The following is a 24,240-nucleotide window of genomic DNA, read 5'->3' as shown; positions in this document are numbered from 1 at the left end:
CACACTGCTCAAAGGTTCACAAATAATATTATAAATATTAAAATTGACAACATACTAAATACTCTCGACTAAACTATAAATCGACAAAAAAAATGTTATGTATTCGTTTATACGCATCTCAGAAAAATGACTTTCTTTTCAAAAAATATTTCCCGCAAAAGATGCATATAAAATTCTTTCCAAAAATCAGATTGCATTCTCGGCGATAAAACTCACCCTTTCGCCAGAATGTTACGCAACAAGGCGAAATCCGAATTTATGATAATAATCGGTATTTGCGTACAAAATTCTTGGAACTTAAAAAAAATTGGGATGACGATTCGCGCGGTGGAATAAATATCGCGTCGGGCGATTCACCTGCACGTCCGAACGCAAATGCAACGCGCGCGACTTGCAACGTAGGGTGCAGCTGCAGCGTGCCGTGAAAACACCACGCCCATCGTGATTGCGGAGACCACTCCCATCTGTCTGCACGTCGCTGCAACCAACACGCCTTCCGTTTTACCTTGGGACGGTCCCGCGCGTTTCCACGCGTCACGTCCGTGACTTTTGACGCAACGTTCCGCCGTGTTCAACAACTTCCGCGTCCTTCCTTCGGATTTATTTTTATCTCTGGATTTCCCAGCCCAAGAATTTCTATTCCCATCGAAGCTCGACCGCGTCGCGACGTCATCTATCAACGATTTTCTATCGTTGTCTCGTTAATCGTTAATCGTTAGTCGTTAATTCGTAAGTCGTGTATATACATATGTAATGTCGATAAGGTAGGATCCATGTATAATATATACGCATGACATCTATTGTCTCAATATTAAATTACTTTCCTCATATTATATTACAATCACATTAATGGGGTTTACTGGTCTGTAGTCCTTCATAACGTATTCATTTATATATATGTATATATATATATATATAATATATTCGCGTTATGAAGGACTACAGAACAGTAAAAGCCATTAATGCGATTGTAATAATAAAAATCCTTAAAAATCGAATACCTTTGGTCTATAAAATAAAAGACTAATACTAAATTAGCAAATCTATCGTTAAATAATAGTTACAGATGATTGATATAAGAACGATCTATGAGTCAATGCGCACAGTTTAGTTACATTATACATAGGTTAGGTCTAAACGACGATACCGAAAGATACAATTGTCGCGATGTTAATAATACGGGGTTTCATTTATGTATCTTTATGCACTGAATAAACTAATATTCTAAAGTTAAATACTGCGTACTGCTGTTAAATAGTTTGAATACAAACTTTATTATAGGTTACTATAACATATATGTACTCTTATTTCCTACTAAATATTTTAGGTTATGTAATAAGTCCTTTCTTTGTAAGAATGTCAAACATTGTAACAAATCACTTTCGTTCCCGCGATTAGGAGTAAAATAAAGAGTCTTCTATCAATTAATATTAATTTGTTCTTCTGAACGAAAAATAATGCAATATGGTCGACGCATGACCTCTAAATACGAAGGAGTTAGGTTATATATTAGGTTGAGAATATCAAATATAATTTTATATAGAACTTATTTGATCAATGCGCCATTTTAATACACGATCTTCTGCCATCTTTTGGGTAACTTAAATAGAAACATTTATTGCTTTGTGTATTAAAAAATCCAGCTGTATATTTATTTCTTCGATGTTTTCAAGTGACTATTTGCTAAGAGAAGTTTTCATTGCACGAAATAAGAAGAAATCAAACAAATAAGCTATTCCTCTTAAGAGCCATTTTCTTCAGCTAAATGAATCTCTATGCAGTGGTGTAGAAGAGGTTCCAAGATTTCCCCAAGATACAATTAAATGTTACATAAAATGTATTTCTCGTCATTCTTCAAACCTTCAGTGTTCTATAAACGTAGTGTCCAGAAAGTATAGAGTTCATTTCTAAGCTCTTGAGCAACTCTCGACGCTCAAGTGCACTACTGTCTTCACGCGTTCCTGCTTTTACGAGTTCATTACGTGTCTTCTACCCTATAGTAATACTCCACTGCACGCAGGTAAATTGTATACATTCTGCTTATGATGAAGTGTAACCACTTTGTTGGCCATCTCGAAAGTGTTGTCAGAGAAAGGGATAGTAAATCTATCTACAATGTAAATACTCAAGTTGTTACTTTGGAACAGTTTATAGCTATGGCTGAAAATTGATCAAAAGATTGATTATTCTATTCGTATTGTAGTATACAAATTTTTCTATACTTTATTAGATTTCAAACTTTTTTTAAATGATAGAAAGAACGTTTAAGGACATACATATTCCAAAGTGTAAAATACGTGGATCGACGAGGGAATATAAATAAACAGAGGGAGAAATTGGTATGCCCAGGAGTGGTTCCATGTATGGTGAATTTCAAGGGTTGAAAATCGATACCCAGAGCCTCGCTCCAACATTCTCATCCCTTTCGCTACCGTTGATTCGATACGCCATAGCTTCGACCCTCTTCCAGTAGCCATTTTGGCCATTTCAATCTTACAATTATCGAACAAACTTGACTTTTACGCGCTGCTTTCGTTTCTTGTTCTCATTATTCTTTGTTTACCTCTTTACTTTTTACGATCGAGATGTAAAAAAATATTTTTCAGCTCCACTGAACCATATAATTGTTTTTAAACTTAAAAAAATGTCGATATCTTAGCTTTCTTTGATAATGAATATAACATTTTTCCTCAATTTTGAAAATAACGTCTGCTCATGATTGTGTATCAAAATTTGATATTTTAGTGTCTGAAAAGTTGACTAGTATGTTTACAAAATTATGTAATTTTATTTAAGGAAATAAATTTTGGTAATATGTATACGTCTTTTTTATAAATATGTATGCACGTATACATAAATGGAAAACATGCCTTTGTATAAATGCATACTTCCTCTTACTTCCATGGAAGCAATTGGAGTCATGAATTGACTGAAAAATTGTTTTTGAATAACTATCATAAAATGATTATGCATCTAGCCATAGATTTTGCAATAAAGTCCAAAATAACGTATTTTACCCTGCAGAATTGGTAACATATAATTCGTACGAAGCCGTTGGTTCATAACATTATACACATACCGAAGAAAAATAATGTCCAGTTGCAAAGTATGTATTAGTATTTGCAAAGCAATTGAGCGGAACGTTCATAAGAATCGTGCCGCACTAATAACGTTATACATATAAAGTGGAAAGAGTGCTTGTAAGATTTATAACTTGCTGGAAGCATTAGAAATATCTGAATAATTTGTTTATCGTTATTGTATAATTACAAGGTTCGTGGAATCAAACGACATCGTTAATCTCCCGCAAGAAGTGCGTGAAAGAATTTGTCATGACGTATTACGCGAGCAAAAGATCGTGGCACGTGAAATTAATATTTCAGCTTGCACGGTTTTTGCGTAATATTCATCAGGAATACAGATTCCAAAAAATAGGAAAAAATGCCAAAAAAGGTAGTGACAAACCTAAGTAAATAGGGGTAAATTCTCTCTAGAAGAGGGATAAATTTAAAAATGTGGGTACAAATTACAAAATCTAGTGATAAATCCCCAAAACTAGGTATAAATACCAAGAAATAGTGACAAATCAAAAAAATTAGTGACAATTGTTAAAAAAGTAGGGGTAAATACTTCCCCAAAATAGTGACAAATCCTATAAAAATAGGGTTGAATCCAAAAAATAGTGACAAATCTCAAAAAGGGAAACAAATTCCAAAAAATAGAGATAAATCCCCAAAAATAGTGGCTGAAAAATAAATCCCAAGAAAATATGGATAAATCCCACCTCCCCCCCCCCCCCCAAATAGTCACAAATCTTAAAAAATAGGGATGTCCCAAAAAATAGTGACAAATCCTAAAAAAATTGGGATAAATACCCCCCCAAAATAGTGACAAATCTTTAAAAAAGAGGAATAAATGCAACTAAATAATGACAAATCTCAAAAAGTAGAAACAAATTCTAAAAAGTAGGGGTAAATCTAAAAAAATAAAAACATATCTCGAAAAATAGAGGTACATCTAAAAAAATAGTGACAAATCCTAAAATAGTAGTAATCTCCCTAAAAAATATTGACAAATCCCGCCATTCTAAAAAAATAGTGGCAAATCTTAAAAAATAAGGATAAATCTTCCCAAAAATCGGTACGTTTCATCGTTTAACTAAAAACACGTGGTAGTAGCAAATTGTAAAAATAATTCCCGGAAAAAAACTGAGTTTGACGCATTTTGGAGGAAATTTTGGGGGCGTAGCGAGGTTGGGAAACGGTCCCCAGAAACGAATGACCAGAGATTTAGGGCCAATTTAGGAAACGCTTTCGTTCGCACGCGCGCGCCTCGCTTTATGGCGCAGATTGAGAGTTGGTTCGCGGATCGGACCGACCAAACGAGTTTTCAAGAATTTACTTGCCGGAATGCTGGCAACGCTCACTATTCTAACTGGCGTGTGCTACCGTAAGGGCCCCTTGCACGCTCGCTGGTTCCAAGTAGCCACGACCTCGTCGTCAAACATCGATTCTGGAAATTAATGAATAAATAAAGGACGGACTTCGGGGGCCGCTTTCTCGGTTCGAGCGAATACCGATTTCGCGACTACAGGAGCCGCCGGCTCGTTGAAAAACAACGCCACCGGTTGTTTCGCGATCCAGATTTCTGTAAATTTTATTCCGGGTGCACGCGATGGTACGCGAATTTTGTGCGTTTCGGGGCTGGTTTGACGCTGGGATCCACTGGGGGACTGTTTTTCTTTCAGATAATGACGGCCAGAAAGCAGCTGGTTGTTCCTTGAAAATTTATGTGCGAAACGGGAGAAAGGAAATGAGCGATTTAGCGACCACGGTTCGCAGGACACACGATGCCTTTCGGTCGATTCACTTTTCAAACCTTGCAAACCGTTAAATTGCAATTTTTTTTTACAAATCGAGTTATAGAAAAAATTTCATTTGATACATTCGATCTACCAATAGGAATTTTGGTACTTGATCTGGTTAGTAATTTGACTTTGTACGATAAAATAATAATGATTTTACAAGTTAAAGATGTAGTTAATTTTGGAAAAAGAAATACAGGATTTTCTAAAATGGCAAACTATGTCTTCTTTATTTCTTGAACATCAATAATATTCACTTTAGTCAGCATTTTGTAATTTCATTTGTACTTTTAGATATGTTATTTTGATTTATTGGTGTAAATTCCATTTTTGTCTTTTATAGTAATTCGATTTTACAAAATAACAGTTTTCTAAGCCTAACAATATTCAAGTTTCAGAGAAGAGGAGCAACTGTGTTTCCAAAATCAATTTTATAATAAATAATATGAAACTAAACTAAGCGGACTTCACCCATGTTAATTTTATTCCTTTTTTATGGAATTTTGGAATAACTTGTTGAAGCTATAAATATAGCGTTTAAGTAGGTACATACTTCTTAATATCATGGATACTCCGTTTGTTTTGCCAATTAAAATAACAATTTCGTTGATCTAAGATATTTTGTTTTTTTCCTGGCACCTAATAAATGAAACTGTAAAGGATCGACAGGTTAAGAATTTCAAAATGTATCGACGTAAAAGGAATGAATACACAAGATTTTTTATTTTTATTTCCTATAAATTTAATTTAAACTATAATTTTTATTTAATCCTTTTAATGGCTACCATGAGTGAAGAATTCACTCTATAAAAATGTTGATACAGTATTTTCTCTATATAAGCTCGGAACTCGTCCACGATATAGGCAAATATCATATCCCCTCTACTTATCCCCACTGCGTACCGTTAGAACTAAGCACTCGCTGTATCGGCGAGTATGCCTTCCTATGGGCGGTTCCCCAAGATAGCGGCGCGTTTGACAGTCGGTCGTCGAACATTGTCATACGATACGGGCTCAAATTACTAAGGCAACACTAGTGCAATAATACAAATTTTTTATTTTTCGTTTTCTTGTTTTGAAACTTTTAACATGTCTGTGACAGTTTTCTGATTTAAATAAGATCAAGTACAACATAATTTTTATTATTGTTTTTCATAAATTATAATATACATTTGACCTTTCTTTAAAGTGTATCCTCATCTGAAAAAAGGAATTGTAATTTAATTGACCTATCATTTATTTGCCGAAATCGTGAGACAACTCAGAGTAAAATAAGTTGGTTAAACAGTTTAAATTCGCAAGTTATGTATATCTTTTCGGGTTATATCACTATTGCAGTAAACGATCGATACATACATATATGTACTGAAGTTATGACACGATTTAACTAGTACATATACAATATTAAATCAACAACGAAATTCATCTTTATTTTTGTTCTTCCTTTTTTCAAACTTCATCAACATATTCGTGACACTTTTCTGATTAAAATGACACCAAATACGATATACAATTTAGGTCCTATTTACTAACGCAATAAGAAATCAAAGGCATGCATCGCTCAAGTGACTCCACGTCGGCTGTATCGAAACACAGGCGATGTTTACGCGAGCCTATACAGAATCAGTATTTCATTCTGCGACCTCGACCAAGAGAGGTAGAAGTCAGAATTAGAACACCGATTTCGTATAGGCTCGCATAAACATCGCCTGTGTTTCGTTACAGCCGACCCGAAGCGAAGGAAGCGATAGCAAATTCGGCGATGCTCGGCCGCTCAGTCCCTCTTTGTCATATGCTCGCTGTTCTTTTCTATACTCGCCGCCTCCAGTAGGCGTCAACAAAGTATCAAGAATCGTTTCTCGTCCACGATATAGCCGAGCGTTGAGCCCCGAGAGCGTCGCTTCTATAGAGACAATACTGTATATCGTTTTATTAGTTAAACTTTACTTAACTTGTGTTTTAAATGGAATACAATTTTCTACTTTGTTTCCAATATTGCGATAATATTATAATACCCAGGATGTAGGTGAAAATTCACAGTAAATTTCCATTTACGGGTTAAGTAGTCCCTGAAAGGACACAGTCGGTGATGCAGGGTGGGAAAGGTAATTTCAGAGTGAGGAGCGTCCCCGCGACGTCTTCGAATCTGAAGTGCCGCCATTAGAACGCCGCTTTGGCACCCCGATTAGGCCGCGCCGCTATAATTATATAATTGCGTAAAATTAACTCGACTGGCATAAATTGGCTGCCGTTTAAGCGCGATTAAGAGAAATAAATCGCAATTACCGTGCGACGTCCGACGACGCCGTGCACTGTAGATGGTCACGGCGCAACGCGTGACGTTTCTGTCGGCGGTTTTATCCCCTCCTCCTCCTTTCCCCTAACCTCTCCCCTCGTCACCTTTCAAGACTGTCTATTACTTCTGAGAAATCATTAATTTAATTGCCCGTCACTCGGCTCGTATCGATGAATTCAACGCGATCGCGATTAATTTATGCGATGGCGGAAGCTTCTGGAGAAATCCTCCCTTTGATATATTATTATTATTCTCTTTTTATTAAACACTCGAAACCATACGTAAATTTTGTAATTTATCACTCTACGTATTTCTTATTTGCGTTTCTTGCATCTGATTATTTTCAATAAGGTTTTCCAGTTTTTGTCAAGTTGAACGAGTTTTGCTGTTTCTTTGGACGGTTTTTCTTCGTATTTTTGTGTGACACTTATTTTGTGATCATATTAGTGTGTATGTGATCCTCGATAATACCCGAGTATAATAGTCTGATCGAACGTTCCAATAAAATATCACTTAAATTGCCTAATACAAAGAAATCAATTTGCAAAGGATGCTGTTGTCATGTTGCTAAACCTGTTACTTGCATTACTCGTGAGACTATTTCTCATCCTGGCGATTCATGGCCTCCAATACACCTTACATACTGCTCGATCGATAGACTGCAAGAGACTGACAAGGTAAACATGGATGATGTTCTTCAATGATAGTATTTAATTTGAAATTTTTCAAACTTGAGAATATATTAAGGGTCCTCAAGTCGAATCTTGAATTATTAAATGATACTTTAACCGATTTAAACAATAGGACTACCAAATTGGAATCAGCTAGATCCTCTTCAGAAGATGAAATTATAGAATAGATGTTTGAATGAAACAGAATATCACGCAATATTATTCATTTACTAAAGAATCAGGTAATAATATTATTCGAAAACGTTAACGATGCTGTTGATAACTCTTTTGTTAGAAGATTTGGGAGAAGGCAGACCCACAAAGACCCAAAGGTGAAAGTTATTAAAAATAAAAGTAAATGTGATTTTAATCTTTCTCGTATATTAAATCATATTAAATTACGAATATTCTGTTAGTACGAAAGTTATTTCATACTTTGAGTGTTTCTTTAGTTTTATAGGTTCTTCGAGTCCGTTTGTTAAAACCGGATACATTCTGTACGTCGGTGGAAGATTCTTTTCCGACAGCGATGAACTAACATTCCTCCGACACACATTCTTTTCTGACTAACAGCGAATAAACGTTGACTTCGTTGTTACTCGGGAATACAATACTAATTCGCGGCTTTTCTATTCCCACGATGGAAGAGGATTCAGAGAATCGATTGTGACTGGAGGAATATGCAGAAATTTGTGAGAAATACTTGCAATTTCCTGGATGCAACTTGTCGGTAGAAACGAGGATCGAGCGAACAGTTAATTTTGGTGATGATCGATAGGAATTTTCGAATTGACCGATCACTTTGACTAGAAATGGGAAATTTCTATATTAATCGAGTTATTTTATAAATCTGTCGGTATCGTCCAGTCATTTTAGACAATTATTTTTTTATTTGATTTATTCACCAAACGTATACAAAAATTTAAGACCGCAAATGTGGAAAATTGTATTCGTTTCAAAAATTGAAAATTAAAGAGTACTCGATGGGAGCTCGAAGCAATTCATTTTTAAATAACCGATCAATTTGTACGGATTTAATTATTTGCAACGAACGAACAATTTTCTCCCGCAGTATTTTCAAAAGTAACAATTATGGGTTATCGTGAAATTGTTATTTTCAATGTCTAATACAATCTATCAATCTCATTCTTTTCTAAATGAATTTATATGAAGCATTCAAATTTTTAATTAATAGCATTTTTCTAAATTCACTAAACTGTCTATTATAGGATTTTCATTTATTTATCATATTTAAAAACGTCTTTTATGTATTTCTAAAATAACACAAAAATTGACTAGATTATCTATTATAGGATTTTTACATATTTACAATTTTTAAATAAATCTTTTGTGCATTTCTAAAATAACACAAAAATTGGCTAGATTACCCCATAATAGAATTGCCATATATGTATTTACAACTTTAAAAAAAAGTCTTTTATGTATTTCTAAGATAACACAAAAATATACATCCCATTATAGAATTTTCACAAATTTTTAAAAAAGTCATTCTTCGACAAACATAAATACTCAATGTTTCGTTCTGGTCCACATATAATTGGCATTACTAAAGAACAATTAATAATTTAATAAAATACAACGCAATATCCAAAGAATTTCATCCGAATAAAATAGTTTGGATAGAATCAATGAATGTTTTTTTCTTTATTTTAACAAAGTTCCAACCTCCAATGGAGATTTTTCTGCGAATAATCAAACAAATGATATTAGAATAAGCATTAATTAAACTTTGCTGGGTTTTTTTGTGGCGACGAAGGACGACCTAAAATATAATTTTACCCTACATCGTACAGGAAGTTGAACAGTCGGCGAAAGAACGCGCCGCGGAAACGCCAAGAAATCGCGTAGCAACATTCAGAGCTGTAAAACTGGATCCGAGATGTTAATTTAATGCCGTTCGCGCACTTTTATCTTTCCCCGGTGAGCATTAATTCCCAGCGACCGCGGAACAGAGACGAATTTACGAGCGAGATTCGTTATCCGTAGCGGAAAGACCGACGAACTGGGATCGCGAAATCTATTGCTTCCGAGCACGCAGCCGCCATGACGTCGCACAGACCCTAGATAGCTTAAATCAAATGCGAATTTCCTCCTCCCCCCCTTACCCATCGCGAATGCAAAATTGAATTCCGTCCACGGTATTTTGTCGAACGATCGCGTTGATTACGAATGAAATACTCGGCCGCTAACTCACAATCGCTTTACTAAATTTAACGTTTATTCCGTGTACCGCAGAAACCCCAATGCTTGTTTGCGTTCGATCATTCGATTTAATAACATTTTACGGGACACGTATACTATATTTAATAATATTTACTTTTATAAATGTAAAGTTGGACACGTATTGATTTTGGGAATATTTCTGGGGTCTCGAGTGGCCCCATTCATTTCCAGATTATTTATTATTTTAATCACTGACTTTCGCTCAATTTCGTTATAATTATTTCGTCAATTTGTATTTGTTTAAAAAATCGAGAGTTAATTTGTAGTTTAGTTCTTGATTCTTTTACATTAAAATTCTCGAATTTCTAAAATTAGTATCATTTATATTCCACTGGAATTTTTTTAATAAAACGATAAAATATTCATGTATATTTCTTAATTATAAGTGCAACGAAGATAAACAAAGTATTCGTCTAAAAATCCAACCATGAGGAGCAAAACAAAATTTGTACAAATAATAAAGAAAAGAGAGTCATAAAACGATATTCAAAAGCAGAGAAAAAGTTTATTGAGTGGAACTTTGACCTTACGATCATGGTAATGGTGTCTCTTCGATAGAGAATACTCATCTTCCTCTTTGCAAATGTTCCTTTTTGCAATTGTTTAGTAATGATTGTTATGTCAGTGTACACATAGCTTACCAATTGATCGGTTAAATATTTCAGCACCAGCATTTTAAATACATAAGTGATAATTGCACGTACTCAGCAGAGTTGAGAAGTTGATTTCATTGTCAGTAGTCCACATTCTACACGTTCTGACAGTAAATTGGACGTTCTGTCATTGTCGAGAAAAGATTGCCTGCGTAGATGGGCTGCGTAATTTCATGGTGATGGCAAATCGTGTGTTGTAGGAAGAAAGGAAGATCAACCCCGTATAAAAGGGAACGCGACGCCATCGATAAGAATGGTAACTTTTCCTCAAACGCAACAGAGGCACGAACAACATGTAAAATTTAATTTCATTCAATGATTCAAATTCTGATTCATATTCTACGTGTAGGTAATCGATGAAAAATTGTTTATATAATATTCATTGTTCAAAATTTCAAAAGACGTTTTTATTTCTATAAACAGGAATGACTCAAAACTGCATTTAGTAATACAAAACTCACTAAATACAGAATTTAATTAGTTTCTCTAGCGTTGGGACCATAATTTGATTCACGAATGAGAACTCGTGTGTATCGTGATTGGATCATGAGTCTGATTCGATACTACAGAGCAAAAAGTTAAAGAAAGGACGAATGTATTGAAAGACTGCTTCGAATGCTAAAATCGATCATTTTAATTACTTAAGATTGAATTGCATCACACTTCAAGAGCTTGTAACAATGGTAGAAACAATTTTTAAAATAATAACGTACGTAAATAGTTTCTTTGGTATGACTGTATTAGAAACTGGCAAAATTGTTATCCAGATAAAAATTTGGCACAACGAATCAAGAATTACATTATTGGATACGAAAAATTTTATTGTTCGATCGAGTAAAAATCATCGGAATAAATTGTTACACGTTGTTTATTGTTCGAACGTACTTTTGCCCCACTTTCTGATGGATAACCTCGCACCAGATTTTATAGAGTCTGTTTTATTCAATTTAGACCACGGACCGCATTAAATCGCTCGATGGCCCGTATAATGTGCATCCCTCATTCAGTGCACTGAATCACCATGAACAGTCAATATTATTGTCAGTCTCCATCATTTACTAGTTACTGACATTCAGATTTTCAAATTCTAGAAATTCATCGATCTTTAACATCCTTCATGATCCAGAGAGCTCAATAGAAAACGTCGACCATGACCCACAATTAGTTCCTCCTTTGCAACAGCCTTATTTACGATAATTTCAAAACTTTTTTTGTTAATATTTGTTAAGATTCATCTCCAGATAATGTGTTTGCTTCGTTTCAATTAAATTCGTATCCTTTTTCTCTGTTTAAAAATCTTTTTTACAACCTTGTTTATAACCTAAAAATTAACACAAATATTATAACCTCGTTAAAACATTCGATGGAGAGTGTCTCGAAGAGAATTGTTTTAAGAACACGTTATGATTGTTTTTAAAAAATAATCATACAAATCAGAAGTCGAGAAACGAGTATCTACCAGTTTAGAAATCAAACTCGAAAAAGAGATACAATGTAATCTTACGAATTACAAAAATGGAAGTCAACTAGAAATCAAAAGTGATTCTATAGATCCATCTAATTAAAAAAATAAATTGAGGACCGTGTGTAGGCGGACTTTGATCGCTAATGTTGTTAACATTTGTCAATAATGTTATCGATTGCGAGCTAGTTTCGTTCGTAATAGTCCTCATCGAGCGTCGGTCAAGCAATTACCGGCGTCCATGTTTACGCGAACGAAACAAAGGAAGGGGTCGGACGACGCTCTTAATATTTCCAGGAGGATTAATTCAGAGAATCTTCGCCATAAATTCTCGTCCGCGTGGGACATTCTCCGGAGAATATTCTCGATCCGCGCGTCGGTGCAGCCGGGGCTTTCTGGCACGCGCCTCGAAAATGGCGTCGCACGCTGACGTCACATAATCCACGCTCGTGCACCGCTTCCACCGGCGCGAGCAAAAGGGAAGAGAATGGAAAAGAGGGACACCAGGGTAGCCGGGGACGGCTAGCGAGCCTCGATTGGTCAGCCGACTGGATGGAGGGAGTGGTCGAAAGCCGCCGGTTATATCGATCTCTCGAAGTCGGCTCGTTCGCGGCCGGGGACACTCCGTGGCGAACGCGTGGTGTCCTCTTCGTCCTTTAACGATGCAATTACTGGAACTCGTCGATTCGACGGCCACCTCATTCCATATTTACTATTACAGGACTCCTAGACATTATTTGGTAGTCATTTACGTTCAATTTCAGTAACGACATGCAGTTTCTGCGCAGTAGTATTGTTGTATACTGAACGTAACCGCAAATTGATATACATTTAAACCAGGATCTAATGAGGCTTCGATTTATTAGGAATCGATGTACTGCTATGAAGATTATACTTGATTAAATGAAATAGTGTTTGTTTCATATTATGTACTCTGAACTTAACCTCAAATTAATACAGTACATTGAAACCAGGATCTAATGGAGCTTCGATCTATTAAGAGTATTTATTCCACATTCTCCTCAACTTACCTTAAATTAAAATTGATACATTTGAACCGGGATTTCATGGAGTTTCAATTTATTGGGATTGGATGTACTTTTATGAAGATTGCACTTGATTAAATGCAGTAGTGTGTTTCCAATATTACCCTTAACTTAACCTCAAATTGATATGCATTTAAACCAGGACCTAATGGGGCTTCGATTTATTAGGAATGGATGTACTATTATGAGGATTGCACTTGATTAAATGCAATAGTATTTGTTCCATATTACCCTGAACTTAACCTCAAATTAACATACATTTAAGCCAGAATTTAGTGGAGCTTCCTCTAAAAGGAGTGGGATATTCAAATAGGAAGATAGCCAGAAGGATAAATAGGAATTTGTAAAAATTAAGAAACGTTAGGATAAATTGTACAAAGTTAGAACCAAGGAGTCTCTGCCACTCAGACATAAAAGGTCTATTCTACGGACAGCTACAAATTCAAGATGTAGTGTAGAATGAATTGCAGGACAGTCTAATGTTTTAGCTTCTCTATGATGCAGAAAAAAAACGCCTACTATTAGGAGGAAAATATTGAAAAAAACCATGTTTAAAAAACCTATAGCACCGAAAGGGTTAACACAACCTCAGTTTCTTCATTTTTGAACCATTGCAACCATATAAAGGATCGCAGTAATATCGTAGTGCTTCGAAGACGCATGGATTTGGTAGCTTAATTTCCAATTAATACTCGTTCATCGGTGCATACGAGTTTCTAGACGGGGTCGAATCAAAGTGGGGACTCTCCTTTACCACGAGTATATTGGATTTCAGCCAGCGAGGGGTTTGACCCCTATTGATAAGGGTCATCTCAATGCTTTCGATTCGTATCCCTAGGAAGGGTCGACGGGTCGCTGGGGTCTTTCAAGGCAGGGGGTGTTCGATTTAATTTAATCCCGATGCCCGACTCTCGTCTTTTGACGTTAAATTTGCCACCCAAATGGTAACGGCGAGAAGTTTCCTCTTCGAATTAAAATTATGGCGTTGGAATTTTAAAATCGAACCATCACTCATTTCGAAGAAAATCGTCCGTTCAATATTTTCATTCAATGGTGTTTAGTTACCGTTGATACTATTTTGTTGAGAAAATGTTCATTTGCAGAGCAACTTTTAGTATTTATGGGGCGGTTGGAAATTACTCTGCATTCCTCAACTTCGTTTCAAATGTAGTTAAAATATCACCACTGTCTTTTATGCTAGGAGACATTTTTTCTATTGTCAAATTTTTGAGGTGGAGGATTCAAAAAAGATTGTAAACCCTAACCTAAAGACTACGCCACTTTCGTTGCTTCTATTTTTTAATTTTTAGAAAAAGTCACACTTGATAATTTGTGAATTACTAAGAAAACATATTCGATCAAATACTTCTTTAAATTTTTGTATCTTTTCTTGGAAGCAATGTTCATTTTAATATTTTAATCATTTCTTCACTTCACTTCTTTACTTCATTCAGCTCTCACGAAAATTGTATTCTTTTGAAGTTTTACTGTTAAAATTGTTTATCTCATAACCATTAACCTCTCTAAATTTTTTTTAGTAACATAATGTTAATCACACTTAAAAATTTGCGTAACTTTTAATCTGAAACGTTTAGCAAATGAATAAACAACCAGCAACAAAATCATGGCGTAATATTTTTATTTAGTACCTAAAGCATTCCAAGAAATACACCGAGTGGAAAATTGAAACACAATGGGGAAACACTGCGATTCATAGATGCATTATTAACAAACAATAATCATTTACGTAAGAAGAATAGACGACGGCGTGTTTCCGTTTGAAACCTCAGACGCGCACAGGTCGGTGAATTCAAAGTTACGGACGAACGCACCTGTTATGAATGTTTCAGTATTCAATATCGCGATATCAAAGAGCACAGGAAGACGGTACGCGGAATTCCCTTCGGCGCTTCTGACAAAGAAACACCGTACAAAGTCGAAGGAAATTCGGAGGCAAACGTGTTTTCAGCCCGAGAATTTTACAATTCTGTTCTTTGTGATCCATTGTGGACTTAATCATCTTTGCAACGCGCATGAAAATTAGCTAATATTCCCAGTAAACACACAGAACAAAGAAACATTTTATAGCAAGTTTCGCTAGATTGATAAATTGATTCGAAAAAATTTGCTATGCCTGAGATTTTTATGATAACACAAACAGAATTAAAGAAATAAACAATTGAAATGTGAATTATTCTGTGAAAATACACTTTTAGCTTTTAGAACTACAAAATTGCCTCGTATTAAAAAGAAGTTCTCGAAGTATAAATGAATGTTATGTTTCTTATGCAACTTTTATTATTCGAATTACATATTGGTAAATACATATTATTTTGGTTTTACGCGAATAATATAATTTTTCCGTTCGTCGATATCACATTTTTTAATTCAAGGTCATCTCAATGGCATTGAACTCATTTCAAGCACCAATTACAACCCAATGAAGTAAAAAATAAGTAGTGCTATTTAAAAAGCTACGATGACCTTGGTTCTCATACAAAAAGGTACTTTTTCGAAATTAAAACTTTAAACTTTACAAAATCGCTACTACAGTTGAACACTATTAATATGTTTTCCTAAAAAAGACTATGTACAGTTGAATAAACTTTCTATTATAAACGAATTTAAACGCAAAAGTATATTTTGTCATTCAACCAAATGAATCGTAATATAAAAATAACCATTTATCAAAATTATTAAAATATTAAGTCCGATAAAATACTTTATCGATTAAATATTTCTATCGTTATTATCAATTTTTCAACAATAAAAGAAAGCGGGCCATTCTAATAATCGTCCATCTACTTTCGTGGTCGCATGGTTGCAATGTCCGATCATAATCTCCGTGAGAGAGCGTCCTAATTCAATACGGAGGACCGCACCATCGAATAATGCACCATAAGTGTCAGGACGATTTATGCGAGCCGCGTACACGCGGGATATGACGTTTCCGTTATATGCTGGAACAAAATGGACGGGCGTGTTGCTGGTAAATGGTGTGTCAGATAGCGCGGACAATATTGCTCAGTGTTCTCGCTGGGTCCTAGAGTCACCCTCTCGTATTTAAGCGGAAGGACCTGACGTCGATTATGGCAAGGGGCTCCTCCGCTTTCGTTTCGAGCCAGACGTATTACACAGGATTTCTCGGAGACGTCACCGCGAGAATTACTCGTTACACAGGGCGTTCGTCCATAATTGTCCAAGCAAATACAAACTTTAATGGGAGAAATTTACACGAATTTAAGTCGGCTACAAGGTTTCTGTAAATTATTTTGTTTTATTTGTGACCTTTCCGAGTTTGGGAAAGTCAATTTAGTTTTTTTAAAGTAAATAATTACCATGATTTTTTCTGTATACATAGTAGGAAAACCACACGAATGCACATCAAAGTTTAATATTTGTAACTTTTAAAGTTGCAACATAATTCCAGTATTCAAAATATTAGCCAAAGTAATATTAAGACTTTTTTTCTCGATAACTTCATAAACATTCAAGTTTGAGATTCAAAGTATGTGTATATAGTTCGTATTAATTAGTTTTCGTAAAGAAACGTTAATCAATAGGAATATTAACGTTATATGTGTTACAACATTTATGAAAACCAAAATTTTAGATACGAGGAGTAATAATAGTTTCCCCTTGGTACTCTAACTCAAGAAACATTGTCGAACATTGAGTTCCTATTTGACATCCGCTTGCACTTAGGAAGAAATGACATTAAGAATGGATGCCATCCATTACGTAAGTAACTTGTTAAGTCTTTCAATTTCAACGTCATTACTGTCACGAGGGAACACGCTTGAAACGTATCGACACATCAGCGTCGTCGCATAAGAATCTGACTGGTCGGAAGATCCAATAGGAAGACTCGGATGATTGCATACTTTTAATATCTTACTTGGAATAGTGACAAGCCAATAAATAGAAATTATTCTACTCGTCTTTGTCTACATCATAAAAACGTCACGTTCCACGATTAGATTTAATTAAAGTTAAACACGATAGAACTTTTCTTATGTAAAATGTTCAAAATGTGTTTGTTCCAATTACGATTTTTATTAAATTTTATTCGTTTCTACAATTTTAAGGTCGTTGGAAATTTAGTGAATATCAGTATAAAAAATTTCGAAAAAAAGAAGCAGCATTTCTCATTAAAAATGTCCCCTTTAAAACGTTCAAAAGGTCTTTGTATCCCAATTACACAGTTTATTCCAATTTCAATTTTCATTAAATTTTATTCGTTTCGACAATTTCAAGGATATTGGAAATTTAGTGGAATGTCACTATAAAAAAGTTAATTTTTTGGCAAAAAATATCGAAACTCGTTCCTCTTTTCTTCTCACGCTACGTTCTAGCATCATTTTCCAGCTCAATGACTTTTCATCAAATAATGCTTGGCGTTCCCGTCTCCGCCATGAAGATCGAATCTTTTGTGCATCCACTTGTATTTCTTTCAGTGTGGATGCACCAATATGGCAACGTACGGGGCACACACGTTGCTGACTTTGAAACAGGTAGATCCACGTGCTGACACGTGTACGCCGACAGATACGAACTCAATTGCCCGTGCCGTGCACCACGTGCCGTGAAATTTAAGTATTTGAAAACGTCGATCTTCCTCGACTGCTGCTTGAAATTACACCGCCGCCGAGGGTCGTTTAATATACACGGGACGTGTAATATCCGACGTTGTTACTCTCCTCGAGAGGAGTAAAATGGTCGTCGTGACCGTTCGAGTCACGACCGATCCAAGTTAAGCAAGACATTTGGCAAAGAATATTTATTACTCGGTTTTTACGATTCCCCAACAGCGTGCAAAACGAAAGGATTTATGAAGCAGCGTGTCTGTCGGTGTGAAAATTTTATTTCGTAATGAAGATTGATTGGAAAACCATACAGAGTTCTGAGACTGATTTATAGTCGTAGTTTATATCAGTCTATGGTTTTATTATTGGCCTTGCCTGTGTGTATTCAACACGTTTGGAATTTATTTTGGATGGAAAGTAGTTGATGAAAATTTTTTATTATATATATTTTCAATCGAAGAAGCTATTGGAATTAAGTTGTTATAGAAAAATGAGAAAATAAAATCGTAATTCATCGTTTTGAATGAAAACAGATTTTAAAAACAGTTTTTGAATTACTAATACTTTTTCGGAGAAGAAATTAATTCCTAGATTACCCTTTAAGAATCTTTTCTAGTTAAATCAAGATGCTAAAGTGACATTAATTTTATTTTAATATTTAGTCACTTCCGCTCATTTCTAACGTTGCTGCTATCGTATTTACTCTTCATAAATCAAGCGGAAAAATAGTGTAATTTTTACACATTTATTTATATTTTACAAAATTACATAAACGATAACAGAAAATTGATCATATAAAATTCTGGAGTGACAGAATTTTCACAACTTTAAGCATCCAAGAAGGAAATACAATTTTCAAATTAAGAACTAGAATAGTTTATTACAGTGCTAGAGATTCTTTAAATTTTTCAAATATCATAAAATTGTTTAGACCTACGTAAAAAGTGAAACACAAGAATTATTAAAAGTGTTAAATAATAGGATTCGACTGAAAAGAATTGCAAATAAAATGATGCATTCTACGAATTGCATTTAATCTTTGATAATGTAAACTAACAATGAAAAAGAATTGCAAATGAAATGATGCATTAATGAATAGCATTAGTCTTTAATGAGGTTAACTTGTGAGCCTCGTAGAACAGAATTTCAAACTAACGTTTCATGCAGTGTGAGATGACGCTCGTAAATACAGTTTTATCCGAGATCCGACGTATTCCCATAAACTGTCCCTTAATTACGAATCATTTTGGAGGGACGCTGGATCGTCGAAGAGTACGTCTTTGAGCGAGGATGATCCGCAGGGTCACCCTTCGTAGATATCAAGATCGAAGATAGCCTCGGACGCATGCGTGCAACCGTTGTAAAGAACATGAGATCTTAACTGGTCGATCTCGTGACATATTCCGTTGGTCCCCCGTCCGTCTGTCCGTCCGTTCGACCGTTCGTTTTCTTGGTTCGTCCTCGGTTTGTCCGTCCGTGTCGCCCAGCGGGTGCCATCACCAGTTCTGCACCCTCGCATCCGTCAAAACGTTGACTCTTCTTTTATTACACGGCAGACCGCGTTATAAATTTCGATGAACGATGAGCCCGGCCGTTGGAAAGAAATAGTCATTCCTACCCTTTTGGTATAACCAATTACTTGTCGTGTGCGTGAGATTCCTGTCCCGGGTATCGTCAGTGAAATCGTTCGTGCCCGATCGATGATTGCTTTTTCGTCCAACGATTACCACCGCGAAACAACCACCGCACAATTATTCCCACTCGTGTTCCCGTACAAATGCAAAGAACGTTGTTTCTCTTCTCAATCATTTCTCCATTTATTTTTACCAAATTTGTGTCACGTGGAAGCAATTCGAATTCTAAATAACAAAAGTGGCTCTCAACTAACATTTATTAATTGTAAATACTACTAAGTAGAGTTAACGACAGATTAGATCGTATAAGAATTTCTATCGACGTGACGACAACTTCTGCATTCGCCACCAGAGGACTACGCTTAACCTGCCGCTCTCTCACAAGTGCTCGACCAAGTATCTATTCTTATGGTTTATTTACCGATGAGTTTATTACTACAAATCATTAACATCGAGTGGGAGAGCACATTTCTGTTTAATAAATTACGTAAATACCTCGATTAGAAGTAAACATATCACTGTATTTTCGATTTGAATCCTCTGCCTTAAACGCCTGTTTAAATTCTTGTTTAATAAAATTGTGTAAATATAACAAAATTATTTAACTGAACGAGTAAAAGTTGTTGCGTTATTATCTGGTTCCAGGACTTCTTTCTACAACAGAGCCTTGCTCGCGCGACAGAATAAAAATTTGCCCCGATTTCCGGCTGTTTCAGGTCTCGAGTCTCAAGTCCAGGATTCGAAGGACCTCTACTGGTTCTAGAAGCGAGTTTCGGAGCCTCGTTGGCCGAACTGATTCGCAGCATCCGCGGTGAACACGAGCTCGAGAAACCGTACACGCGACAAGTCGTTGCTCTTCTCGCCAGGTCGCGAGTGACGAACGTGGAAGAGGTACGATGAGCACCGTGGTACGAAGCGACAAAATGGCGTACGCGATGCTCGAAGGGGCACCGAGAGGAGAGGGACAAGAGTACTTAGACGACGTAACGTGATATTAGCGTGCTAGGGGATCGGTTTGCTACGGGGTCGGAGCACACGGCGAGGAGGAACTTTGTTATATAACGGCCGGACTGAACGCGTCGCCCCATCGCGATCGTTCTCGCCGAGTCGAGCAAGTGTACATAGTGTTACCTAATTACTTTAAGGATCTACTATTAGCGTACAACTCAGATAGTATTAGAGGTATACTTTGCGCGCACTATTACCTTCATGGTGACTGACGTCCGACCGGCCGCTGAAAGAGAAACGAGAGAGAGCCTCTAGTTCGTATAGAGTGTTAGGGGGTGTTAGGCCACTCGAAGGTGCGCCTAAATTTTCCAAATAATTACGAGAACGCGGACGTAGAGTCGATCGATCCGGTCCTCGCGTGCCAGAACGATACGTCCACTCCGGCGACCGCGTAACAACAGAGCCCGGGTATATAGAAACAAAGATGGCGGTCCATGTTCCTTGAATGATATTACCGACCGTGCAGAGTGTATTTTCTTTTATCGCAAGGATTTATTAATTAAACGTACCGTGATATAGCTAACTTATTGAAGGACGGAGGAACCGATCGAGGGACTTGATTATTTGGCGAATTTAGTTGCAGACTTAAGTGAAATATTTATTGACCAATGATCTTGCCATGTATACATATATATATATATATATATATATTATAAATAAATAAAGATATATATATATGTATTACTATTATTATTATTATTATTATTATTATTCTATTATTATTATTATTCTATTATTCTATTATTATTCTATTATTATTATTATTATTATTATTATTAATATTATTATTATTATTGTATCATAACACCGGGCGCTGCAGAAATTCTGAAATCTCTCCGAGTCAGCAAATTAAAATAGTTATTACTCGAAACGTCACAATTATTCTTTACATCCCTCCCTAAATAGAATTAAATATCTGTCGTTAACACGCACGCACACCCGTCATTTTGCCTAGCGGATTACTCTACCTTAAGCGCATCGTATCCATCTCATGTTATCGTCATCATAGGTGTTAAATAAATGATGCATTAATATTACACCCTTGCGTTTTCTGATCACAACTTTCACCCGTCGATCTTGTTGTCCTACCTACGCGATAGTTCCAGCGAAAAGGTAAGCGTTGTTTTTATTTTTATTTTATCCTTAATGAGGTTTCGCTTTTTAATTGCATTTAGAAAATTTAAGAACATTTTTACGCCATTTTCTTCAAAACAGTTTTACTCGAACCGATGTTAACAAAATATTGAGTAATAATCAATTTGAAATTTAAATTTTACTTCTTCAGACATAACTTAACCTGAATAACAAATTTTGTAAATTCTTTTGCAAGTGGATCAAAAAGAAATTTTGTTGTTCTTTAACAGATAATAAATAAAAGACATTGTATAGCGATTTAATTTTAATTCATATGCCATTGAGCAATTTTTTGAAAAATAAGTTTTTACTTATTCAATTTAAAATTTAATTTCATGTTATAATTTACATTACAACTTTCAATGTACAAATAACGGATCACTAGTTCATCTGTCATTTGTTATTCAAAATTTTTATCCAGATAAGGAATTTACACAGCTGTGGTATTAAGAGCAACAATACGCAGGTGTTCAGATTTTGGTTATTTTGATTTCTGATTATTTTTAAACCGTACATCGAAATGTACTTATTTGTCTGTATATTTTGCATTTCTTTATTTATTTTTAAAATTACTTCCAACAAAAAAATCGAAGTTTCTGTGCTTTCGAAAGTACAAATCTACAGTTTCAAATTATATTTCTTCGAACAGACACTTCCAGCGAAGGATGATTCAACAATTATGACGACATCAAATATGGATGTGCGTAGTGTTTTGCTTCCAAAGACACAGCATGGTGCAGCAGGGGAATGCAATTGCTTTCAGAACGATGACAGATGACCATAGATCATCGAACATATGTTCTGCTTCACTGATAAGTTAATAAATTAAAGTTTCAAAATGCGTAATATTTTCTTATATTCTAATAAATGATATAGAAAATAAATTATATTTAACTTTCGACATTTTTGTTTCGATGTTGATCTTCTCCCTGAAAATATATAATTCTATAAATAATTATATCAGGTAATGTGCATTGTAAAAGTTGAGTCGAGTTTATATATTACAAACAGAGTATTTTAAAATTTAATTTATTCCAGTGATACCTATCTTTCTCTCTTCCTGTTCTTATCCATTTAATTTCTAAGTTTTCCTAATTAATATACGTATGTTTCGAGTGTTAAAAGTAGTTGTTTATAATTTCTATACATTTAGTTTAAAATAGCTAAACAACATATTTGAAATTATAGCTCACTGGTCGTATTTGTATTAATTATTATCTATTACCTATACACATTTCATGCATCATAAATATGGCTAAATATTATTTTTTATAGTAATGTTATAAAGATTAGATATTAAATGAAATTGATTGCATTCTATTTGTTTACTAGGTTAATAATCGTAAAAAAAGTTTCAATTGCTACTCTTGTTAATAAAAATACTAAATATTTTGCTAGAGACAACCCCGGTTTATGATAAGAAATTTTCGGAATAAAATGATGTTAAAATCTCTTATATACAAGGTGTTCGAACATTTTTTTTTTCATCGTAAAACTTCCCACCTTCTCGAATTTTTTTCTAGAAAGTGGGTAGGATTTCGGGGGTATGTCTATTCACCAAAAATGATTGTAATTGACCCCCTCAACCAAAAATAATTTTTCCAGAACGATTTGAAATTTTTTAATTTAATTGTTAATAACTTTTTAATGAAGCCTCAGTCAAGAAATTGATATTCTTGATCTTCATCTTATTTTGGCCTCTAGAATCTCCCATTAAAATTTTTCCCAGGGTTGGCCGAACATCCTGTATAATAGAATTTGAATAAAGTATTGAATGTAATTACTAGACTGCGGATCTTTATGCAAATTCACATTTTTATTAATAAAATTAATGAAACGGAAGCTTCGCAGAGGGCTGTCTCAACCCCTAAATATAATAATTCGTATCTTACTTTAAGTATTTCTTATATTTTTGCATATTAAATGCATTCTGTAGTTTTTTGAGGATTAAAATTTCCCATAAATGCATAAACATCCGCAGTCTAGTAATTACATTTGTGTTCATCGCCACGTTTCCAAGTCTTTTCGAGCAACTTGTTTTCCCGCGATCATTTTCTACAGCAAAAACATGAGAAACACGCAATATCCCGCGATCACGGTCCACTGTATCTGCGATTATATTAATAATATGGAGATTCGAGAGATAAGTTGAAAACAGAACTGGAGCATATCTGGCTGAGAAAATAGAATTTTATGCTTTTGCGGTTCGTTACACCGCTGCTGGTTAATTACACACGGTTGAATTTAGTGGCCCCACTGAGGCCCCGGAAAGTTAATCGAGCACGTAATAAGAGGAAATAATGGGGAATTTAATCTTCTGGAATTCTACGTGGAACTTTCGGTTTCGTTCGACCCGCAGACGCATTTACTGCGCTTAACCCGTTTAACCAATTCCTGTTCGAACGAGGAACTTTTCCTGGGCGACTTTGTTATTATTTGAAACTAGAAATCAGTATGATTCACTAGCGGATTAGTAGCGTATTAAAATAGAAACTAGTCAGCCGTGATATATCGAACGATTTATCATTTATAATTGGTAAAGTGGGTAGCAGTAATTTTTTTTTTCAATTTTCGAGAAATAGCGAAATTGTAATAATAATTTAGTTAATGGAATCAGTGTTTTAAATATTTCCTTTGTGTCG

General features: G+C 35.2%; 1 protein-coding gene across 2 annotated transcripts in view; it reads left to right on the top strand.

Moving 5' to 3' along the window:
• Window positions 1–21,041, top strand: part of LOC122400469 (protein vestigial-like) — a 159,265-nt gene extending 138,224 nt beyond the window's left edge. For both annotated transcript variants that reach the window (XM_043401958.1, XM_043401957.1), the window contains exon 6: window positions 20,173–21,041. In XM_043401958.1, coding sequence (XP_043257893.1) covers window positions 20,173–20,219 — 47 coding nt within the window. In that variant the 3' untranslated portion in view covers window positions 20,220–21,041. The remainder of the gene's footprint in view (window positions 1–20,172) is intronic.
• Window positions 21,042–24,240: the final 3,199 nt, after the last annotated feature.

The sequence above is a fragment of the Colletes gigas genome, unplaced genomic scaffold (assembly GCF_013123115.1).
Source record: "Colletes gigas isolate AHSC1104 unplaced genomic scaffold, ASM1312311v1 Colletes_gigas_Sc00018, whole genome shotgun sequence".
In the NCBI taxonomy this organism is placed as follows: Eukaryota; Metazoa; Arthropoda; class Insecta; order Hymenoptera; family Colletidae; genus Colletes; species Colletes gigas.
Note: the sequence above shows the minus strand (reverse complement) of the source record. Positions and strands in the feature narration are given on the sequence as shown.